The sequence below is a fragment of the Physella acuta genome, unplaced genomic scaffold (assembly GCF_028476545.2).
Source record: "Physella acuta isolate Inbredline_101_S28 unplaced genomic scaffold, ASM2847654v3 ptg000315l, whole genome shotgun sequence".
Classification (NCBI taxonomy): domain Eukaryota; kingdom Metazoa; phylum Mollusca; class Gastropoda; family Physidae; genus Physella; species Physella acuta.
In genome coordinates this window covers 719,650-741,697 of record NW_026731834.1, presented here as the reverse complement: position 1 = coordinate 741,697, position 22,048 = coordinate 719,650, and the positions used below count along the sequence as shown (strand labels likewise).

At 38.6% G+C, this 22,048-nt stretch overlaps 1 protein-coding gene across 1 annotated transcript; it reads left to right on the top strand.

The window, feature by feature from the left end:
- Nucleotides 1–9,887: 9,887 nt before the first annotated feature.
- LOC131940314 (filaggrin) lies at nucleotides 9,888–21,523 on the top strand. Its single transcript, XM_059298966.1, has 12 exons — nucleotides 9,888–9,973; nucleotides 11,013–11,069; nucleotides 11,425–11,561; nucleotides 12,278–16,481; nucleotides 16,782–16,878; nucleotides 17,200–17,301; nucleotides 17,766–17,819; nucleotides 18,179–18,276; nucleotides 19,192–19,293; nucleotides 19,589–19,667; nucleotides 20,512–20,709; nucleotides 21,232–21,523. Exons 1-12 carry the CDS (start codon nucleotides 9,899–9,901, stop codon nucleotides 21,294–21,296), a joined length of 5,268 nt encoding a protein of 1,755 aa, XP_059154949.1. The 5' UTR covers nucleotides 9,888–9,898; the 3' UTR covers nucleotides 21,297–21,523.
- Nucleotides 21,524–22,048: the final 525 nt, after the last annotated feature.

Here is a 22,048-nt window from a genome sequence, read left to right as displayed (position 1 = left end):
GAGCCGGGTTTAGTGACGACTATTAGGGGCAGATAATTTAGTTTGAAACGATTTTAGACGTTGGGGGGGGGGGGGGGGCGGAAGGGGGGTTATGGTCCTTAACGTGCTATTTATAGTGTTTTAAAGAAATATTTTCAGTGGCAGCGTTGGTACCGTCGAATTCACAATTTCTGAATTACTGAAAAGTAGAAAAAAAACAATAACTAAATAGCGGCGTATGTTATGCCGCGGGCCGGCTCGTCTTAAATATGGGGGCAGCGTGGTCGAGGGGTAGAATGTTTGACTGCTAGCCCAAAGTACTCAAGTTTGGATCCCAGATCGGACCTGTGACTTTTGGATGTCCCTGAGTCCACCCAGCTCTGATGGGTACTTGTCTCACATCAGGGAAACAAAGATTGCTGGGCATAGTGCTGACCACATTATCCCCATTTATGTCGAGGTCCTTGAAACAGATCAACTCTACTTCATCTGCCCCATGTGTCTTGAGCACAAAAAGATTATATTGATCTTGAAAAAAAAATGCAATGACAGAGCAAAAATGCTGTTAACAAAACTGTGTAGAAGAACAAAGCTCAGCCTCAGCAGTAATGTCAGATCTCAGAGGCGTAGCGAGGGGGGTTGCGGACCGCACCGGGTGACACCATTTAGGGAATGACACCAAGCAAGGCAAAAAGGTAGAATATATAGGGAAAAATTTGAGGGGGGGTGCAGATCGAAAGTTTGAGGGGGGGGGGGTGGAAATCTAAAGTTCGAGGGGGGGGGTGGAAATCTAAAGTTCGAGGGGGTGGAAATCTAAAGTTCGAGGGGGTGCAAATCGAAAATTGAAAGTTTGTCCCCGGGAAGAGTCGCTACGCCTCTGGGGGGGGGGGGGGTGACACCATTAAGTGCCGCACCGGGTGACACCCGACCTCGCTACGCCACTGTCAGATCTGACAGGCCATATCTGGCTCAGATACCTGGAAGGTAAAGCAGGCACCAACAACTTCAAGTGCTTTATAAATTAGATCATTAAGATTTGATTTTATAAACAGAGTTTCTTCCAGGCATCTCTTCGGGGAAAAAATTCTACCGCCCCCCCCCCCCCGAACGAAATGAAATTTATATAGAAAATATATACTTTTAACAGTGTCCGCCCCCCCCCCCCCCCGAAAAAAGTCTCCCCCCCCCCCCCCGAAAATTTCAAGTGGCCCCCCAGAGAAAAAAGTCTGGAAGAAACACTGTTTATAAATACATAGACCTAATACGAGACTCAGAGGCGTAGCGATGGGGGGGGGGGGCAGGGGGGGGACATATGTCCCCGGGCGTCGACCTTAGGGGGCGCCAAAATGGGTTGTAAAAACAAATTAAAATGTCATTTTTGCAGTTTGAGGGATGCAAATCGAAAGTTTGAGGGGGGAGGGGTGCAAATCGAAAAGTTGAGGGGGTGCAAATTGAAAATTTGCTTCCGAGGGGGGCGCCCAAATTGAAAGTTTGTCCCCGGGCGCCGGGAAGGGTCGCTACGCCTCTGACGAGACTGTTGATCAACAATACGATGGTGTATGAATACAATCATGGACACTCCCCCCACACCACACATAAGCCCCTTGGATATATCTGTCATTTATCCATCCATTCTTGTGGCTCAAGAAACCCACTAGAGGATTTGCCCTACAGAGGCGTAGCGACCCTTCCAAACTTTTCGATTTGCACCCCCCCCCCCACTCATGATTTCGATTTGCAACCCCCCTCATACTTGCAATTTGCACCCCACCCCTCAAGATTTCGATTTGCACCCCCCCCCCGTCACACTTTCGATTTGGACCCCCCCCCCTCAACCTTTCAATTTATTTTTCCAACCCATTTAGGCGCCCCCTAAGGTCGGCGCCCGGGGACATATGTCCCCCCCCCCCCCCCGCCCCCCTTACCCCCCCCCCCCCCCCCCCACCCCCTCGCTACGCTACTGTTGCCCTACTTCACTGCCTTCTTCAAATTGTCTGCTGAATTCTTCTCTGTCAGGAGAAGAACAAGGTGGAGTAGATCTCAACCTATTCCTGATTTTGGTAGTTGCCTTATGAGGTTTTGTGTACGTACCGCAGGTGAGTTCTCCTTTCTATTAAATAGAGTTGTAATCGTGTAGTGGCATAACCTTCGTGGAGGTCTACAGTGAATGCAATGCTAATCTTGATGTTACTTCAAGGGGAGGGACTGAGGCTAGCCAGAGGGCGTAGCGACCCTTCCCGGCGCCCGGGGACAAACTTTCGATTAGCATTCCCCCCCCCCCTCAAACTCTTTCGATTTGCCCCCCCCCCCCCCCCCCCGTCAACCTTTCGATTACTTTTTCCAACCCATTTTGGCGCCCCCTAAGGTCGGCGCCCGGGGATATATGTCCCCCCCCCCCTCGCTACGCCTCTGAGGCTAGCCGTATACTGATGGATACTTGGGTGGTTTTTCTAGTCTGATGGGAAATTGGGAAAAAATGATACAGCCTCGTTTACTGAGGGCATTTTTCCGTAATTGTATATTTTTCCAGACAAATGCAAAAATATGTTGTGAAAATGTCAATTTACATATTACAGTGAAAACAATAATAGTATCTATTTGGTTAATAAAATGGGGGGGGGGGGGGATGTAATAAAAAAAATTAAAATTAAATGGGAAATTTAGCTAAGTTCGTTGCTCTATCCCCTAGTACAGGGGTCGGCAACCTTTTTAGACGGAAGAGCCAAAAGTTACAATTTACAAAATTTCCAAGTTTATAAAGAGCCACTTACATTTGTATTTCAATATTATATTTAATTAGGATTTGGTACGTATATATATATATATATATATATATATATATATATATATATATATATATATATATATATATATATATATATATATATATTATATAAAAGCATTACTACACCTTTCATCCGATCGCCATGAAACTTTGGGAAGTTGTTCAGAATACTCCTTGGGAGGTATCTGCAAAAAAAATAAAAAAATTCTTTTTTAATTTCGCAAGCACGACGCCCCGGGAGGGTGCAAATTTTCTCTATCTACGGTATATACAAAAAATAATAGTCGGATGCGATTCGACACCGTTCATCATGGGTGGCGCCCGGAAGGGTGCATTTTTGTCAATACGCGTTTTGGCGCCCAGAGTTCATGTTAGCGGCTATGTTAGCACTTGGCATCTTTAACTGGGCATTCTGCCTAGCGAGTATGGTGGAACAGTATATTCAGCGGTAAAACTGCAACAAGCGCAACCGTATGCGCCCCGTCGATCGCGCGACCCGTTTAAAAAAGGTTATACACTAAAGACACGATGGGCAGCAATAATCGTTTACTTAATCGAATCAGGCGCGCCCTCCGGTGCACCGGAAGGGGGCGATTTGTCTCCCGGACCTACCTTCTATTTAAACAGCGCGATAGGTTATGGATAAAATGGATTTGCTATAGTCGCTCACTAAATCGAATCAGGCACATCATCTGGCGGGCGTCTCTGCAGGGTGCGATTTGGCGCCCAGACCTATCCTGCGAGCACTACGCGCCTACGTTAGTTTTAAGGGGCACCCTACAATATTGATAATGCGGCACACGACATTCGATGATTAAACCGAGCTAGGGCTGTAAGCGGCGCTCCTGGGGTGGTGTAATCGACACTCAGGCGGTGAGTTATTAACGGTGATATTACGGAGAGTGATTAACTTACACTCAATGATTTCATACCGCACGCGATGTTGGTGGGCGGTAGTGCCCCGTGCCCCTATAAATATGATCCAAAAAAGGCATTGTTTGAATTTAAAGAACTCAATTTTAAAACAAAGAAGTACATTGAAATAGAGAGTAACTAAATATTCTAAAAGAATAGCGAGTGCTTATTGCTTATATTTATTATTATATCGTCCATTACCGAGTGTTGCAGACTTAGTTTTTTATGAGTTTTGAAAGTAAAATAAAATAATTATCAATATTTGTGCCAGTAGCGTAGCGAGGGGGGGGGGGGCATATGTCCCCGGGCGCCGAGCTTAGGGGGCGCCAAAATGGGTTGGAAAAATAAGTTGAAAGGTTGAGGGGGGGGGGCGCAAATTGAAAGTTTGAGGGGGGGGGGTGCAAATCAAAATCTCGAGGGGGGGGGGGGGTGCAAATCGGAAGTTTGAGGGTGGGTGCAAATCGAAATCTCGAGGGGGGTGCAAATCGGAAGTTTGAGGGGGGGGTGCAAATCGAGAAATCTCGAGGGGGGTGCAAATCGAAAAGTTTGTCCCCGGGCGCCGGGAAGGGTCGCTACGCCTCTGATTTGTGCATGAAGCTGAAGAGCCGCAGGTTGCCGACCCCTGCCATAGTAGGCTTGAAAATCTGGTTCTAAATAGTTGATGCCAGAAAGCATATTTTTCAACCAAAATTGAATATTTTATACTTATAACATTTGTGAAATAAGTATAAAATGACTTCCGGTTTTTTTATAAGGCTAGAAATTTTCAACCAAATAATGACTAGTATAATATATGATAGTAGATCTAATATGGATTAGTAGAGTCAGGTTGTCGTGGTGATAGAGGATGTTATATTTTTTCATACAAATAAAAAACCAGGCTATACCCCATTGACCTCTATTGTTTATTTTATCATGGAAAACAATTGTTGTGACTTTCGTTGTTTTAATTTCCTTGGGGGGTGTGGGGACATTGTGAGACGCGAAAAGCGAAATGGCGAAGCGGGAAAATGCGAGAAGGGCGCGGAAACGGTCGGTCACGTGACTTTTTGTCTCGCATTTTACAACAACCCGATACTTACGCTGGGTTGTGTTAAAATGCGAAGATTTCTGCGAAAAATTTACCGCACCCGATTTTCAGTGGTATTTGGTCCAGACTTCAAAGACGTTTCGTTTACATTGTTAAAACTTCCGATTTTTCCGTCGCTAGACATACTGATGATTTGTCAACTCCCCCCATCTTTTGTGTCGACTTAGAATACCACCTTGTTCGAAACCGACGGAAATACCGCCGACGATAGATCAACTTCTTTCTTTTGTGTGGAACGCCGAGGCCGCCTGATTTACCGTCTTTGAAGATCGCCGTGCCCGAATCCGCTGCCGCCGCAAACATATTTTGTATTTTTGAATAGAAATGTGTTATGAGGAGGAGGGGGGGGGTTAGATATTGTGACGTCACAATATAAAAAAGCAATGTTAGAAAAAGAATTTTAGACGATATTTCGCGTTTTAGAAAACTGTTTTAATAAATTGTAATAGGAATTGATTAAAATACTCTATTTGGACAGAAATTAGACAAGATTTTGGGATAATATCGATGTTTTTAAAAAAAATTCAACTGCTATTTTGAAGGAGGTTGTAGGCTGAGGTGTGACGTCATTTTAGTGGGGGGGGGGCTCTGGATTTTTGTGAAATTGTGTGACGGATGGGAGGGGGGGGGAAATCGTCAAAAAAGCGTGACGTCATTTATGGATGACCCCTTTTAGCTATTAAATGCTAGTTTTGTCGATAGCGGACTTTATTTTTTTTTTTCCATTCTGTTCATATTCGTGTTCTGTGTTAGCACAGTATAAATGGGAGTCTAATGAACTGGGTTGGATGTACTATGTGTGAAAGATGGTGTGACGAGGTGTGTTTGAGTAGTGCTAGGACTGTTTCAGAAGATTTTGTTTGTAAATTTTGTTTGTAATTAAAATTACTTAATTTTAAAAAATTGCACTTTTTAGAATTGTTTATACTTTAACACTTTTTGAAAGTACAAAAATCCATAAATACATGTTGCAGAATATCTCTCCTGCTGACAAGATTAAACCAATTCACAATGACACGTTTGTATAAACATGAGCGGGCTAAATTTTTAAAATTAATGCCGACTGAGACGGGATTTTCCTCAAGCTAACGAGAGCCGGCGATGACAGTAGTACAGCAATGATGTTAGGATTTTTAAATAGATAGATCTAGATATAAATCTATCTATCTTCTTAGTATCTATCTATCTATATAATAAAAGCTAGATAACAAAATAACAACATACAACACTCGTGTTAAAGGGTATGGCTAAAAGCTTGTTTATTTTAAAACAAAAAAAAATAATAATTTAATTAAATAAAGATGAAAAAACATGAAAAAAACTTTTTTTTCGCAAAAAGTGTCTCGCTATTTACCCTTAATTCCGCAGGTATGTCTCGCATTATCTTCTCGCATTTCCCGCCTCGCCATTTCGCTTTTCGCAATCTCCCAACACCCTTTCCTTTGCCATTCCTATTAACTTCATAAAAATATTTTCCTTACACTGGAGGAATAATTTTTTGTCTGGCGTATATTGGCGATTGTAGTAGCCACTTTTGTTAAAACAAATTAATCATAAAATTCAGCTAAAGGTTTTTTTAAAACTGGTGTCGAAATTTTAAAAATCTATTAAATAAAACGATTTAAAGAAACAGTCTTATATTGCTTTAATTAGTTATGTCTACAAACATAATAAATAAATACGTTTTATTTTTTTTTATTATTACAGAACTGTACTAAATTTAACGATTTCTGATAACACAATTTATAGTTGTTTCCCTGGATAAAAATGAATATATAAACGGGAGGTAACTAGATCTAAACATAAATAATATTTATTACAAAAACGAGCTACTACAAGTATCAAACGTGTGTACCAATCAGGGGCGGAACTACCACACCGCCAGACCCCTTGGGGAATTTTGATTTTGGTACCTTGAGAGACTAGTCTTCTTCTTTGTTCTTAATACTAGTGTTGGAAGGAATTCCCTCCAACACAATTAAATTTAAATATTACGTATCAACTGTTTATGCTCCATTTCGTTGACTCCAATTTCAGCCTGCTTTTTCTTTTTTGATTTGCTTCCCTTGCCTTTGTCCAACCTTTGTTTGGTTTTGGTCGTGGCCCCGACTGTAGAGTGGTGCGGTTTGCCACACAGTGGTTACCCAGCGGCTATCTTAGTAACGTCGGTCCGTTGATTGGGAGTCGTGCGCAGTGGGCCAGGGTTACTACTTGACTCAACGTTCGAACTGCACAGCCGCATCAGCCGGCTCCATGTGACCCTGTGCACCCCGAGCTCCCTTTTGAGTACTACGGCGCAGAGGCGTAGCGACCCTTCCCGGCGCCCGGGGACAAACTTTTCGATTTGCACCCCCCCCCCTCAAGATTTCGATTTGCACACCACCCCTCAAACTTTCGATTTGCACCCCCCCCCTCAAGATTTCGATTTGCACCCCCCCCCCTTCAAACTTTTGATTTACACCCCCGTCAACCTTTCAATTTATTTTTCCAACCCAATTTGGCGCCCCCTAAGGTCGGCTCTCGGGGACATATGTCCCCCCCCGCCCCCTCCCCTCTCTACGCTACTGCTACGGCGCATATATTTGTTTTAATAAGCGCCATACACTAGGGATACGGAGGGATAATAAAAATAAGTGATGAGGGGTCGTCCATAAATGACGTCACACTCGTAGGACGGAGGGGAGGGGGGGAGGTAAAAATCGTCAAAAAAGCGTGACGTCATTTATGGATGACCCCTGACTATATCAAACCAAGGGGAGCCTCCAGAGAAATATAGCGCCGTGTCGTTATCATCTTAATTATATTTGTTTTAGAAAAGACTGTCTCACGCCTAAAAACATACATAATTGGTAACGCGTTAATGAAACCCTTATACAATGTATCTTCACCATGTAATGTTGGACTAGATCTCAGCAACGCACGGCGGGTTCGCTAGTTCCGTATAAAAATTCGTTAACATTCCGTGGTAATCGGGAATGAGATTTTGATGTCTATGATGTATTTTTAATCACATTATTTGCTCATAATGTTGATGTTATCAAACAAACCGTGATTATTAAAACCACCTTCCTTACATACACTTTAAAACAAAATGCAACCTTATTTATACATTACTCGTGCTCAAAAGTTGACAGTTTAAATTCATCATTTTGTTCATTCAGCAAATGGTTTTGTAAAATTACCCTGTCAAGCCTGGCTGTCAACAGGATGTATAAAGTAGAGCTCTCCTGTTTCTGTGTTAACATCATATAAAAAAAAGGTAGCTTGGTCAGTTCTATGCCCCGCCGTCCCTGAGTCCGCCCACAGAGTTTCTTCCAGTGAAGCCCCACCTTTGCCCCCCCCCCTCCGAACGCAATGGAATTTACATAGAAAACATACTTTTACCAGTGTCCCGTGAGCCACCCCCCCTCCCCCCGAAAATATCAAGTGCCGCACCACGGAGAAAAAAAGTCTGGAAGAAATACTGTCCGCCCATCATAGCTGGTTGACTGAGGGGGCCACTGAAACGTAGATGAGGGCGCACTTTAAATTCCTTTAAATTCCATGGGGGGGGGGGGGGAGCAGACACTGCTTAGTTTAGGCATATATATATTTTATCTATTAAGTAGCCTATACAATTTTTCTACTTCGTCGAGGGCGGGCAGAGTTTCTTTCAGGCATATCTTCGGTGGGGCACTGCACCCAAAGATTCCCCCACCCCCACACACTCTCGGACGAAATAGAAAAAAAAAATATGTTATAAAGAAAATATTTACTTCAACCAGTGTCAAGCAACACCCCACCTCCGCCGTTGACAAAATTTGGTATATTCAAATATAATTTTTTTTTAAACTTTTATTTATTTATCTTACCAAAAAAAATACGTTTTACACACTCGTTTGTGATAGTTGATTAACCAACTTCCTTTAATATTCGAATCGCTAGCATAACCAATCAGAAGCCAAAGTTTGGTATGACTTAGTCTCTAAAAATTCCCTTAAGGGCTCTACTATATTTGTTTGTAATTGACACGGTCACAACACTCTGATCAAACATTATCATCGGCGCCTGCTGACCCGACCCACCATATTTTCCCCATTCAAATCACCCACGTGACCGGGATGACACAATCTCAGTCCGGCGTTGACCTGAAAAGCGTTGCCACCTTGCCCTTTGTCTTGTTTACGGTTCATCGCGTTCAATGAGGTGTCTCCTTAATGTCAAGTCTGTTTATTTACTTTAATAATAGTTGGGTCATCACCCTATAAGTGCCCACTTCAAGTATTAGTTATTCATCGCACCATGTTGACTATAGACTGTGTTTTACTTAGCATATTTGCTTAAAAGAAAACACATGTTGTTTGTCTGCCCTTAACTTTATTTACTCAGGGCAATGGACCGATAAATGTAGCTTACACGCGCTGACCAGCCCAAATATTCCATTTGAAAATTCCTCTAGTCTATACGGCCAGTCTTATAACTCAACTCATTCGTGAGAAGACAGAAATTCGTGTATCATTCACTTGTTGGTAGGTACATTAAATTAATGAATTTGTATAGATCTAAAAAGACCAGCGGGCAAAACATTCTAAAATTGCCAACGGTTCTTGTATCTTATTTTTCTTTTCTACTCTACATGATCTTATTATAGCTAATCAAAAACTGGTAATTTAGAAAAAAAAAATCTTTTTTTTTTATCGACAAATTAAACACATATTTGACTATTATTAGATGAAACAAAGATAGCTTCGAAGTTTATGTTGTTGCTGCTGTTTTTTTAGGATACAATAAGAGTGTATTATATAAGAGTGCATTATTAAGCAAATATTAAGTAATAAGTATTATCAAGTGGTTAAATTGTACACAACTTTCAAGTCTTGCGTCATTTAGATGTAAATCTAGATCTTGATTTATATTTTAATCTATTGATTTTAAAATAAATCTGCATTTAGCCTAAACTGTGATTTAAACAAAATCTGCAATGAATATTTGTTGATATGGATGGGGATTTTATGTTTAATATTCTATAAACTATAATCTATGAAAATCAATGATAGGCTATTAGTTTTTCCCTCCGGTTGTTTAATCTTTTTCTAGATCTCGATACATAGAGAATACCTAGAAATTGTCAACAGATGGAAGGTTGGAAAATGGCTGAAGCAGATACAATTCGACGCCTTTGGCGATACAAGTCAGATTTAGAAGCAGAACCAGACGAAGAAAAGGTATGGTCTCTTTTGTTACGAATATATTTATGCACTGTTTCTGTCAAGGTTTTTTTTTTATAATTTTATTTTTACGTAAACAATTTCTTTTTTTTTAAAGTCCGCGATTGATTGATGAAAGTGAAAGTTTCAAACAGAAACTCAATCTTACTTCTTGATCTTAGTACAGTACGTACTGAACTGATAAGAGTTCTATGACTATGAGACATCTAATTCTAGATTTATATCTAGACTAGAACTAAAGTCCAGTCTGTTTTTTTCCTCCATTCTATTTTAGATCTAATCTAGATCTAGATCTAGAATTACATCTGTGTCAGCTCAGCTGATTTCAAACTGCTGAGTTGGCAGATGCATCTGAATCTTCCTGTACTGAAGTCTGTGCCATATAAAAAAAAACCAAAAAAACTTATAAACTAGATCTAGATCTAATATATTAGGGCCTATATTATTTTTTATAGGATACTTAGTTCTTGTCCTCTCTTGTCTTATAGAATATTGCAGCTAATAGGCCTAAATAATAGTAAAATAGGCCTAAGCGACAGCCTAATCATTATTTTATTTTCCTCATATAAGAAACCATTTGTTTAGTTTTAAATTTTTAAAAAATTAAGTAACTTACTGTTTCAATATTGCTCAGTTAAAAATATGGGCTATATTTACCTAGTATTCGGTTCAAAATTATTAAGCTTAGGGCTTAGGCCCTATGCAGTCTCTCTCTGTCTCTCTCTCTCTCTCTCTCTCTCTCTCTCTCTCTCTCTCTATATATATATATATATATATATATATATATATATATATATATATATATAATGTATTAAAAGACTTTTTCACCTATAAACCACAGTAAATACTGGAATAATATAGTTACAAACAAGGCCTGTAGGCCCTAAATGAATATAAATAGCTTGATACTTAGGGCCTAAGTTTATTTTTTAAATAATTTATTAACTAAATGTATTTTTCTTAAGCCATTAACCATCAGGTTAGCTGATTATTTGTTTTCTTGCATTTTAATTATTCCATATATTGTTCATTGCAGTTACTTGAGATCCTAGGCAAGTTAAGAAGGCTTTATGTGTCAATAGCTGCACTTCAGGTTATTTTTCTTTTTTTTTTTGATAAGTTGATGATGTGATGTTACATTTACATTTTTATATTCTTGTACAACTTTATATTCTTATCTTATATATAAATGTTATGATTTGAAATTAATAACAAGTATTTTAATCATGCAAAATCTTGCAAAATATACATTGAAATTAAGTTTTTAAACTTAATTTTTAAATCTAACTTTTAAGTTGAAAAGTTATCAGCCTGGTAGGCCTGACATTTTTTAAAATGCAAATCACTCTTTAAATTACAGCATATTCAACTGCTATAAGTTAGATATGTAAGTGATGTTCATTATTGATTCCTAGTTCTTAAGGTTTATTTTACTTTTAAAAAATTAGGAAACAGGTGTTGGAAAGCTGGTGAATAGTTTTCGCAAACATGAAGGGGTCGTCGGAGAAAAGGCTCAGGAGGTGGTCACATTCTGGAAATCTTTAGTTGAAACTGAAGTGGATAGAATGGAAAGCTCGACTAAAAGGTAAATAAACAATTATAGTAATTAAAGTACCATTTCAAGCACAGCAAATAAAGTTCACCTTTGACCTCTGCTTGTGCAGTGGGTTGTGTGGTTTGCCCAGCCGCTTTTCCATGATTAGACAGCATCCTATCGTCTAAGTTATTGATTTGGTAATCATGTATATATGAATATATGTCTTTCTGTTTGTCTCAGAGGAGCTATCACTATAGTTAGAGAAAGATCTGCGTAGAACTGCTGAAAATTTGTAACTTAATCTAGCAGGATAAATTTGAATATTAGAAACTAAACAAGTGTTGCTTTATAAAGTAACCTTTTCAAAACCAGCCTGTTTTGAAGATCAAGTTTAAGGTAGTAGAATTCACCCATTTCTGTGTGGCCAACACAATGCTCAGTCACTAGATGTTGTATCAGTCAGATACCTTACTGGGAAGTATCCAGTGAGCGACGTCAGAATTTAGTAGGTTATCAAATCAACCACTGTTCTAGTCTAATTGAAGTAATCACATGGGATATGTTTAGTTCAAATGAACATTTCTGGCTAGTCGTTTTGAAAATTATCTGTTGATGATGAGTGAATAATTTACATACTATTTTTAAATTAAGTTATACAACGCTGAATTTCCACACAATATCTTTTGTTTTTTTCCTAATCTAACTTTAGTCATGTCAGATTTATATAGCAATAGATGTTTCAACTGTTCTTTTTCTAATTTCAGAAGTCGTAGCCCTTCCAGTAGCAGAAGCCCCTCCCTCCAGAAACAAGAGAGACACAAAATAAAGAAAGAAGACAATAATATCAGTGATACTGATAGCTGGAACTCTCTAAAAGAGGAGGAAGAGAGCAGGACTCAGCACAATTCCAAGCCCAGCAGGAAAGATAGTCACTCGTCATCCAAGCACCATGTGAAGGTGGAGCCAGACAGCACCAGTAAAAACCACAGATCTGAGCATGGTGGTAAGTCCTCTTCAAATCACCACTCTAGTAGTAGGCAGGAGAAGGACAGGAAAGATTCATCTAGCAAGCACAACCACAAACCACATGATAAAAGTTCTTCAGATGTTGGTTCTAGCAAGCACAACCACAAACCACATGATAAAAGTTCTTCAGATGTTGGTTCTAGTAAGCACAACCACAAACCACATGATAGTTCTTCTGATGTTGGTTCTAGCAAGCACAAACCACATGATAGTTCTTCGGATGTTGGTTCTAGTAAACACAACCACAAACCACATGATAAAAGTGCATCAGATGGTGGTTTTAGTAAACCGATCAATACTTCTCATGAAAAAAGATCAGCTGATCAGGTCTCTAGTAAACACAGTGACAGAACCCATGACAGACTGTCTTCAAATTCTTCTACTAGCAAGCATAGCAGACATGAAAAGAACTCTTCTGATAGTGTTTCTAGTGGCAAACCACATGAAAAAAACACGTCTGAGATTAAAAAACGTTCAGTGGATGAACAACCACTCTATGTCCCCAGCCCTAAGAACAAACATGTGCCTGAAACTACCCCAGCTGTGGAGTATGTGCCTAGCAAAAAACACAGCAGTTCAGTAAACCACCACCATCAAGGGAAGGATATCACACATCATGGTGTTGCCCATACTGGGAAAACCAGTGCCCATAATTTGGGGGCCCAGCATGCAGAGGAAGACCTAACGGACAGTGACTCTGAGTACGCAGAGACCTCCAATATAGAAGAGTACTACAAGAGCATGCTAGCCCAGTCCAGTGAGCAGACTGGCGACAATGACAGGTATGGTGATGGCGCTGGTGGAGAACATTCTAGTCGATCACACAAGGTGAGCAGTTCAAATGTGGGGGTTGACAAGATGGATGAAAATCACAGGTCTAAGGATACGTCCAAGGATAAAAATCACAGTTCTAAGGATAGGTCCAAGGATAAAAATCACAGTTCTAAGGATAGGTCTGAGGATAAAAATCACAGTTCTAAGGATAGGTCAGAGGATAAAAATCACAGTTCTAAAGATAGTTCCAAGGATAAAAATCACAGTTCTAAGGATAGGTCTGAGGATAAAAGTCAAAGTTCTAAATACAAGAGTGATAGCTCAAAGGACAAAACTCATGTTACTAAAGATACAAGTGATGTGTTAAATAACAAATACCACAGTGCTAATCATAGTAGTGATAGGTCAAAGGATAAGAGTCACAGCACTCAAGATAAACACAGTGAGAAAAGGGAAAGGTCTAATGACAAAAGTAGTTCTAAAAGTGAAAGTAGTTCTCAGAATAAAACTGATGGGTACAAGGATAAAAGGAACACTGAGAATAAACAAGACAGCAAAAGATCAGAACATAAAAATGATAATAGAACAAAGAACAGTACAATGGAAAACAAGAAAATTGACAGGAAACGTAAACACCACAGTATGAGCGACAGTGACGATGACACTGCAAATGTCGTCAAAACGTCATCACGCAGCAGGTCTTCCTCCTCGCAAAGTAGGTCCTCTTCCTCCCATGAAAGGTCTCCTCTTTCAGATGACGAATCTGTGTCTTCTTCCTCGCAGAAAAAATCCACGTCCTCCCATCACAGGTCTTCTTCGCACAGAAGCTCCTCGTCCTCCCATCACAAATCCTCACATGAACCATCCTCTGGTAAAAGCTCTGGATCTTCTCACCAAGGCACCAAAGAATCAAAGAGGAAACATTCAATGCAGGAAAAATCTTCCAGACAAACGTCTGGTAAGAAAAGAAACAGCAGTGATGATAGCAACTCATCTTCACCCTACAACCCTACTGTTGATAAGTCTTTCAGCGAGAACTCGTACATTCCTACTAAAATAATTAAATTGGAGACTCCAGCAATTAGTGTCCATGTGCCTAAACACATGAGTGGTTTAGCTGACGAGGAACTATACTCCCCCTCCAACCCCTCCCTCAGTGCTAGCAAGTTCAGACCTGTGAATGCGGAGGAGCTGTATTCACCCACAGGCAATGCTATCATTAAATCTGAAAGGTACTCCCCAACACCTAGGTCAGGGGATAGCAGTGTGAAGAAGTATAGCCCCACACCTGTGGTGAAAATAAAACAGGAGAGGTATAGCCCCACACCTGTAGCGAGTACCAAGAACAGGTATAACCCAACACCTATCGAGAGCACCCAGAACAGGTATAACCCAACACCTATAGAGAACACCAAACAGAACAGGTATAGCCCCACGCCTATAGATAACACCAAACAGGTCAGTTATAACCCCACGCCTGTTGTTAGAGTTAAGCAAGAGGAGTATAATCCAACTCCCATTTCCACTGACACCAAAGGAAACAAAGACTATTCCCCTACTCCCAAAAAGTCAGAAAAACAACAGTACTCATATCAGCCAGATAGCGATGTTGAGCATTACTCACCCTCCACACACTTTGACACTGTTGATCAGTATTCGCCAACTCCTATAGCTGCTAAAATAAAGCAAGAAAAGGCTGATACAGCTTCAGGTAAACTAAGCCAGTCAGAGTCTTCCCATCATAAGTCTTCTTCACAGAGGTCTTCATCAGTTTCATCTTCACATAGAAAATCTGAACACAGGTCTTCAAGTCAACCTGAACACAGATCTTCAAGTCAATCTGAACACAGGTCTTCAAATCAATCTGAACACAGGTCTTCAAGTCAATCTATACACAAATCTTCAGGACAATCTGAACACAAATCTTCAAGTCAACCTGAACACAAATCTTCAAGTCAGTCTGAACACAGGTCTTCAAGTCAACCTGAACACAAATCATCAAGTCAATCTAAACACAAATCTTCAAGTCAACCTGAACACAAATCTTCAAGTCAACCTGAACACAAATCTTCAAGTCAATCAGAACACAAATCTTCAGGACATTCTGAACGCAACTCTACAGATCATTCTGAACGCAAATCTTCAGATCATTCTGAACGCAAATCTTCAGGTCATTCTGAACGCAAATCTTCAGATCATTCTGAACGCAAATCTTCAGGTCATTCTGAACACAAGTCTTCAAGTCGATCTGAATACAAAAAATCTTCAGGTCACACAGAATCCCACAAACCATCTCATTCTTCAAAGCATAGCAAGGATAACCAATCACCATCAGATGAAGACTCTGTTCACTCTCACAGTGATAAATCTCATAAAGAAAAGTCAAAATCTTCACCAGAACAAGCCAGCAGTTCATCAGATAAACACAGAGACAGTGAGACAGCTAAACCTCAACAGTCTCATCAAAAACACAGTGAAAAACCATCCATTAGTAAACACAGCAGTAAAAGCTCTGGATCTTCTCACCAGGGCACCAAAGACTCAGTCTCTAAAATTTCCTCTTCATCAGCCAAACCAAAGAAACAAAAACCCAAAGCTTATGTGGAGCCCGAGTTGGATCTGTTCAGTGAAGCCATTCACATCAAACAGGAACCTTCGTCTCCATCTCATAGATCACACAATGACCCCCAGAAAAAAAGATCTTCCACCAAAGAGCTTTCATCCCACAAATCACATGTTGACCAGCCAGACAAAAGATCTTCCGATAAAGATCATCCTTCCAAGAAAGTTTCACCTGTCGCCTCGACTTCATATTCAGACCACATTACAAATTATTCTGATGAAGATTCTAACTCTTCTAGTCAAGATGGCGTTACTTCCGAAAGTATAGACCCCAGTGATTTGACCACAAAAACAAAAAGCCCCAAATCTCTGATTGATGAGAGTAAAATGTCTTTTGATGACTTCATGAACTTTGATGAAGTGGCCGTGCTCAAGAAAGCCAAGGTCAAGACGCCCAGCCGTAAAGCCACGCCCTCCACCAATGTGTCCCCGAGTGCCAGTACTAAACCACACTCTAGCTCTTCAGCAGAGAAGTCAAAAAAATCAGTCCAAGAAAAACCAAGTTCTTCCAGCTCCAAATTTTCTGTGCCTTCCCCTGCAAAAAATGTAAGTATTTCTAAACTTAAATTGTAGAAATATTTAAAAATTAAGTATATTACTTCATATTTTTTTATATTTCATATAAAAGTGTTAAAAATGCTAAATCTTGTTTATCCGTATAACTTGTATTTTATTCCATCATTCTTCACTTGTTTTGACTACACTTAACTCCAAAATTCATTTACATACATTTGATTATGTGTAAATTAGACCTCATTTATGTAAGGAATTAGGTTTGATTCTGGCATTAGCCTGTATTGTGCCATAGTACACATTTTATAGTTCTGTTTGTGTTGATCTACTTAGGTAACCATAGAGAAAGATATCATGAGCTTATTACCTGAGATCAATGTCAACTACAAGCCGTTGAAGTACAATCCTTACTACATGAATCAGGAAGATGGTGAGTTCACAAGTTTTACTTCTCGAGGTTGTTAAAGTTTATGGGTAGAATCGTGCCACTGACCTTTTTTTTACATTGTAAATACTTTCCTTCCTGGAGCTTTAAAATAGACACTCTATGTTGTTAAAATTCTGTACTAAATGAATAACACATTGAATATAACTAAAGTTACTGTGTTGATTTCTCTGATGAAAGCCAAAAATTAAAAATAGTATTTTATGTATTACGCAATACTACTTTGTTTTGTTTGAAATTGCATGCTAGATTATCTAATAGTTGACCAGTTCTGTACAGTAAAAAAATGATTTGTTATTGCTGTAGGTGATGTCTCACCCCCTCCCCCTGAAGTAGACCCTGACTCTATTGGGGTCAAGTCTGTTTGTAGGACCCAGGTCTATTCTGGTAGAAGGCACGGAGTCACAGGTATGTTTTTGTTTACATTTCATTTCTATACACAATATTATTTTAATGCTTGCTTAAATGTACCAAAAAGTGTACAGTGTATATGTTAAAATTCATGCATTATTCCATGAAAGATTTCTTACCTGTTAAAATAATTAGCAACAAACTAAATAACTCTTAAATCAGTAAAAATTAGGACCATTTCTTTAACCATGAACAGTGTCTTATGATATAAAGTTGCTACCTTAAACATCTGCTACTTTTTTTCATGATAAAAAATATTATTCCAAAATTAACATAACGTTATACATAAATGTTTTCAAAAAGAAGCATATATCATTTGACTTTGACAAGTTATAGTTATAGTATAATTTTATGAAATGAAAATCTAAAAATAATTAAAGCAAATTAAGAATAAGTGAACCATCACATCATATGCAAGATTATGCACTACAACCGCAATTCATGAAATTTTTTATTTCCAGAGGTGAAGCCACTATTTGACCTGTGTATGCAAGTTCTAATAGAAAACATTGATTGTAAGTTGGTCTTTTTTTTTTATAGTTATAGTACATTCTTAGTTCACCCTTGTAAAACCTGTGTTATTGGGTAGTAGGAAATCTCGAGTTTGCATCGTGAGCTGGAGTCTTTAAAACATTCCTGAGATCACCCAGCAGTTATGAGTACCTGACTCATGTTAAGGAAACAAAGGCAGCTGGGCATAGTGCTGACCACATTATCCCTCAAAGTCATAAACTCAATTTGTTCTGCCCCATGTGTCTTGGGCACAAAAAGAAAAAAAGATAATGAAAAACAGTGTAGTTTGTATATTCCATTGTATTTAAATTGAATGTTTCTATTTGAAAACATTAAGTTTTTCAATCCTTGTTTCCTTCAGACATTGAGAATGTTGGTGGAACACCTTACAGTATTCTAAAGCCAGTCCTAGAAAGATGTACAGCTCAACAGCTGTACCAGCTAGAAGATTTCAACCCAGTAAGTAGTTTGTTATTGCTAAATTTTAATTTGGTATAATCTAATTTTTTTATTCACTCCTTATATTCTTTAAAATTTCAACCCATTTCAAAGTTTTATTGCTAATTTATAATCGATTCTTGAGTTAATTTTGACCCAATAACATTTTTAGAACTATGTTTAAAAATTCTTAATGACTTTGACTCAATTAGTTTTTGCTCAATTATTATCCAATTTCTGGTTAGCTATTACTCTGTTAATAGCTAGAAAAAGTTGCTCTTTATTTACTGCTTAATTCTTGAAATACGCAAAAATTTATTCAGTTTATCTTTCGTTCTAATTTAATTTGTTTTTAAAAGCCAATTGTTTTACATTTTAATTATTAATTAAAGATGTTTATTTCATGCGTTAATGAATAGACTTTGTAAAAACCAGGTCATTGTGAAATAAATAGCTTTTTTTTTAATTAAAAAAATGTTTTCCTTTTTTCTGTCTACCCCATCTTTTTTGGAATGTGGTAACTCTAAAAGATAAATACTCTGCTGTAGTTATCTTTTCCTTTAGTGTGCTCAGATGTAGTTATCTTTTCCTGTGTGCACCATCTTTTATACAGGAGAGTCTCTTTCTTGTACATGGTCTTGTTCTTTCTTTCCTTATCACATCTTTCTTGTATAGATGTTTTTTTTCATTCTTTCCTTATTACATTAACATTGTTAATGAAAATCTATCGTGCCACAAATCTGTTGTGCCACTCAAACTTTGATTGCACTATTGATGTTCGTCTCTTAGGCCTTGTTGATTTTTATGATGTATGTTGTTTGTTATTTGTTTCTTTGATTAGGGAGATGTTTTTTTGTATGATGTTGTTGATACTTATGTAACTTGTGTAGTTTGTGTTGTTGCTTGAAATGTTTGCACATCTTCTCCATCGTCAAGCACCTGTTAGAGGACACAGACGAGCTGTGGCAGAACTTGTGTCAGCGGGATTTCAGGGGAAGTAAGCGCAACGAGCTCGAGTCTTGGAGGGAACTCTACTTGGTAAGTGCCCATTTCCGTTTTCAATGCAGTGACCTCAATGTGAATAAAATTACAGGTCTCTATTTCATTAATTTTCTGGCCAAAATTAAGAAAAAATTATCAGGATATTATTTTAATGGAATTCAAATAAAATCTACACTTGTGTATATTGATTATATATTTTATTGATACATTGTCATATCTTTCTCATTTGTTAATTTCCTGTGGTCATATATATATTTAATGACTAAAAGTGTATTTACCAATTAATTTTAATATCTGTATGGATCTATCCTAATGGAATTTTCTTCTTCAGCAAAAATTTGAAGAGCGTGAGATAAAATATCAGAAGTTAAAAGAAAGCATGTCCACATCTATAGTTAAAGGTCAAGCAGGTAAGGGTTAATTTTTTTCTGTATTACCCCTCCCTCTTGCTGTATGAAGTTCAAAAGATGGACCTGTCCAGATGTTTATCAATCTATCATCTACATAGACAAATCACCTTACAGTGGTCTCCAGGTAGAAAATCCCAGCTGGCCTATGTTGACACTATAGCTAAACCACCTGCACTATAGCTAAGCCACTTGTCCTATAGCTAAACCACCTGCCCTATAGCTAAACCACCTGCCCTGTAGCTAAACCACCTGCCCTGTAGCTAAACCACCTGCACTATAGCTAAGCCACTTGTCCTATAGCTAAACCACCTGCCCTATAGCTAAACCACCTGCCCTGTAGCTAAACCACCTGCCCTGTAGCTAAACCACCTGCCTTATAGCTAAACCACCTGCACAATAGCTAAACCACCTGCCCTAAAGCTAAACCACCTGCCCTATAGTTAAACCACCTGCCCATTAGCTAAACCACCTGTTCTATAGCTAAACCACTTGCCCTATAGCTAAACCACCTGCATTAATGTTAACTTTTGTCCTCAGGTAGAAACGCCCAACTGGCTTATGTTGGCACTATAGCTAAACCACCTACCCTATAGCTAAACCACCTGCCCTATAGCTAAACCACTTGCCCTATAGCTAAACCACTTGCCCTATAGCTAAACCACCTGCATTAATGTTAACTTTTGTCCTCAGGTAGAAACGCCCAACTGGCTTATGTTGGCACTATAGCTAAACCACCTACCCTATAGCTAAACCACCTGCCCTATAGCTAAACCACTTGCCCTATAGCTCAACCACTTGCCCTATAGCTAAACCACTTGCCCTAATGTTAACTTCTGTTTCCCAGGTAGAAAAGCCCAACTGGCTTATGTTGACACTATCGCTAAACCACCCAGGGAAGTTTTGAGGAAACAGAAACAGTTTGGAACAGGCTGTGTGATGAGGACCAAGGGTAACCCCAACATTAAAGGGGCTGGGTCTGGTGTCAGGTCGTACAAGCCCAGCCTCCTGGTGGCTGCACACAACCCCATGGACCAGCCTCGAAGTGAGTTCTTTTTTTTTATACAAAAATGGTATTTTTAATGTTATTTAAACAGCTGTTATGTTATTTATAGCATAAGGACTTAATCCTTTACAGTCTAGTTATGAGTTTAGATTGTACAGCCAGATGAGGCTTATGTTAAAATTTCAGGTGATTTCCTGTTTTTAATGAAAATTGTTCATGCACTGATACTGTAACTGAAACCAAGTTCTAGTTTTGGTATCTGTGCTAGATTTAGCATTGTGATGCTAAAATTAAATGGAATTTCGACTTTAATTTACCAATTTCTTGTACATATTGTTTAAACATTAATAATGGACACTTTTAAACTTATTAATACTACCTAAAATGAAAAATAATTGCTGTTTATTGTTAGAAGTTATTTTTTATTATTTTAAAGCAGCTTGTCTATTGGTTTGATAAATCTGCTAAAGGTGACTGTAAAGGATTATTTATTTTTAAAAATTTGATTAAGAGTTTACAACTGCTAGTTTAGTCAAGAGACCAATGCCTCCTCTGTTTCAGTGATGAAACCAATGCCCCCTATGATGGCCAAGTCGCTTATGATGAGGAAAAATATGCGCCGTTAGCATGAGATGCTATTATGATGAGGAAAAATATGCGCCGTTAGCATGAGATGCTATTATGATGAGGAAAAATATGCGCCGTTAGCATGAGATGCTATCTTGAAGTTGGTCAAGTCGCATGTGCGGCTAGTAAAAGGTGACTGTGACTTGGCTTAGTAGGTATTGGGCCAAGTGTAACAGTGACGAACTTGACCAAAAATGCTATGATGTGAATCTAATGTGTGCTGCCTGGATGGTGAATCTAATGTGTACTGCCAGGATGGGATGACAAACTACAAGCTGGCCAGGTTACTGTTGGTGACGGAAAATATTTCTTGCTAGGATAAAGTGACAAATTTGTTGAAGTTAATCTAAAGAGGTACAAATAAATCGCTTCAGGTCACAAAAATTCTATTTTTATTTAATATACAATTTATAACAGCTATCCGTATGTTATAAAAAATAAAATATGCTTGTAAAAAAAATAGCGTATTTTTAAAATATAGAAATAATTTATTTGATAATTTTTTTTTATTTTGCATTATACTCAAGTAATGAAGTTTCCTAACTCATGTCAAACAGCATTACAATTATTTATTTGTTCCCTTATTTCTGCTTATTGTTTTAGATAAGTTTCAACCCAATGGCACTTGACATAAAACCACATTTATTTTTACACTCTGTTTTTCCCTACTGTTATATGTGACCACCCTCACATGACCACTATTCATGTACACAACTTTTTTAACTCTAAGCTTAAGTATTGTTTTTTTTAT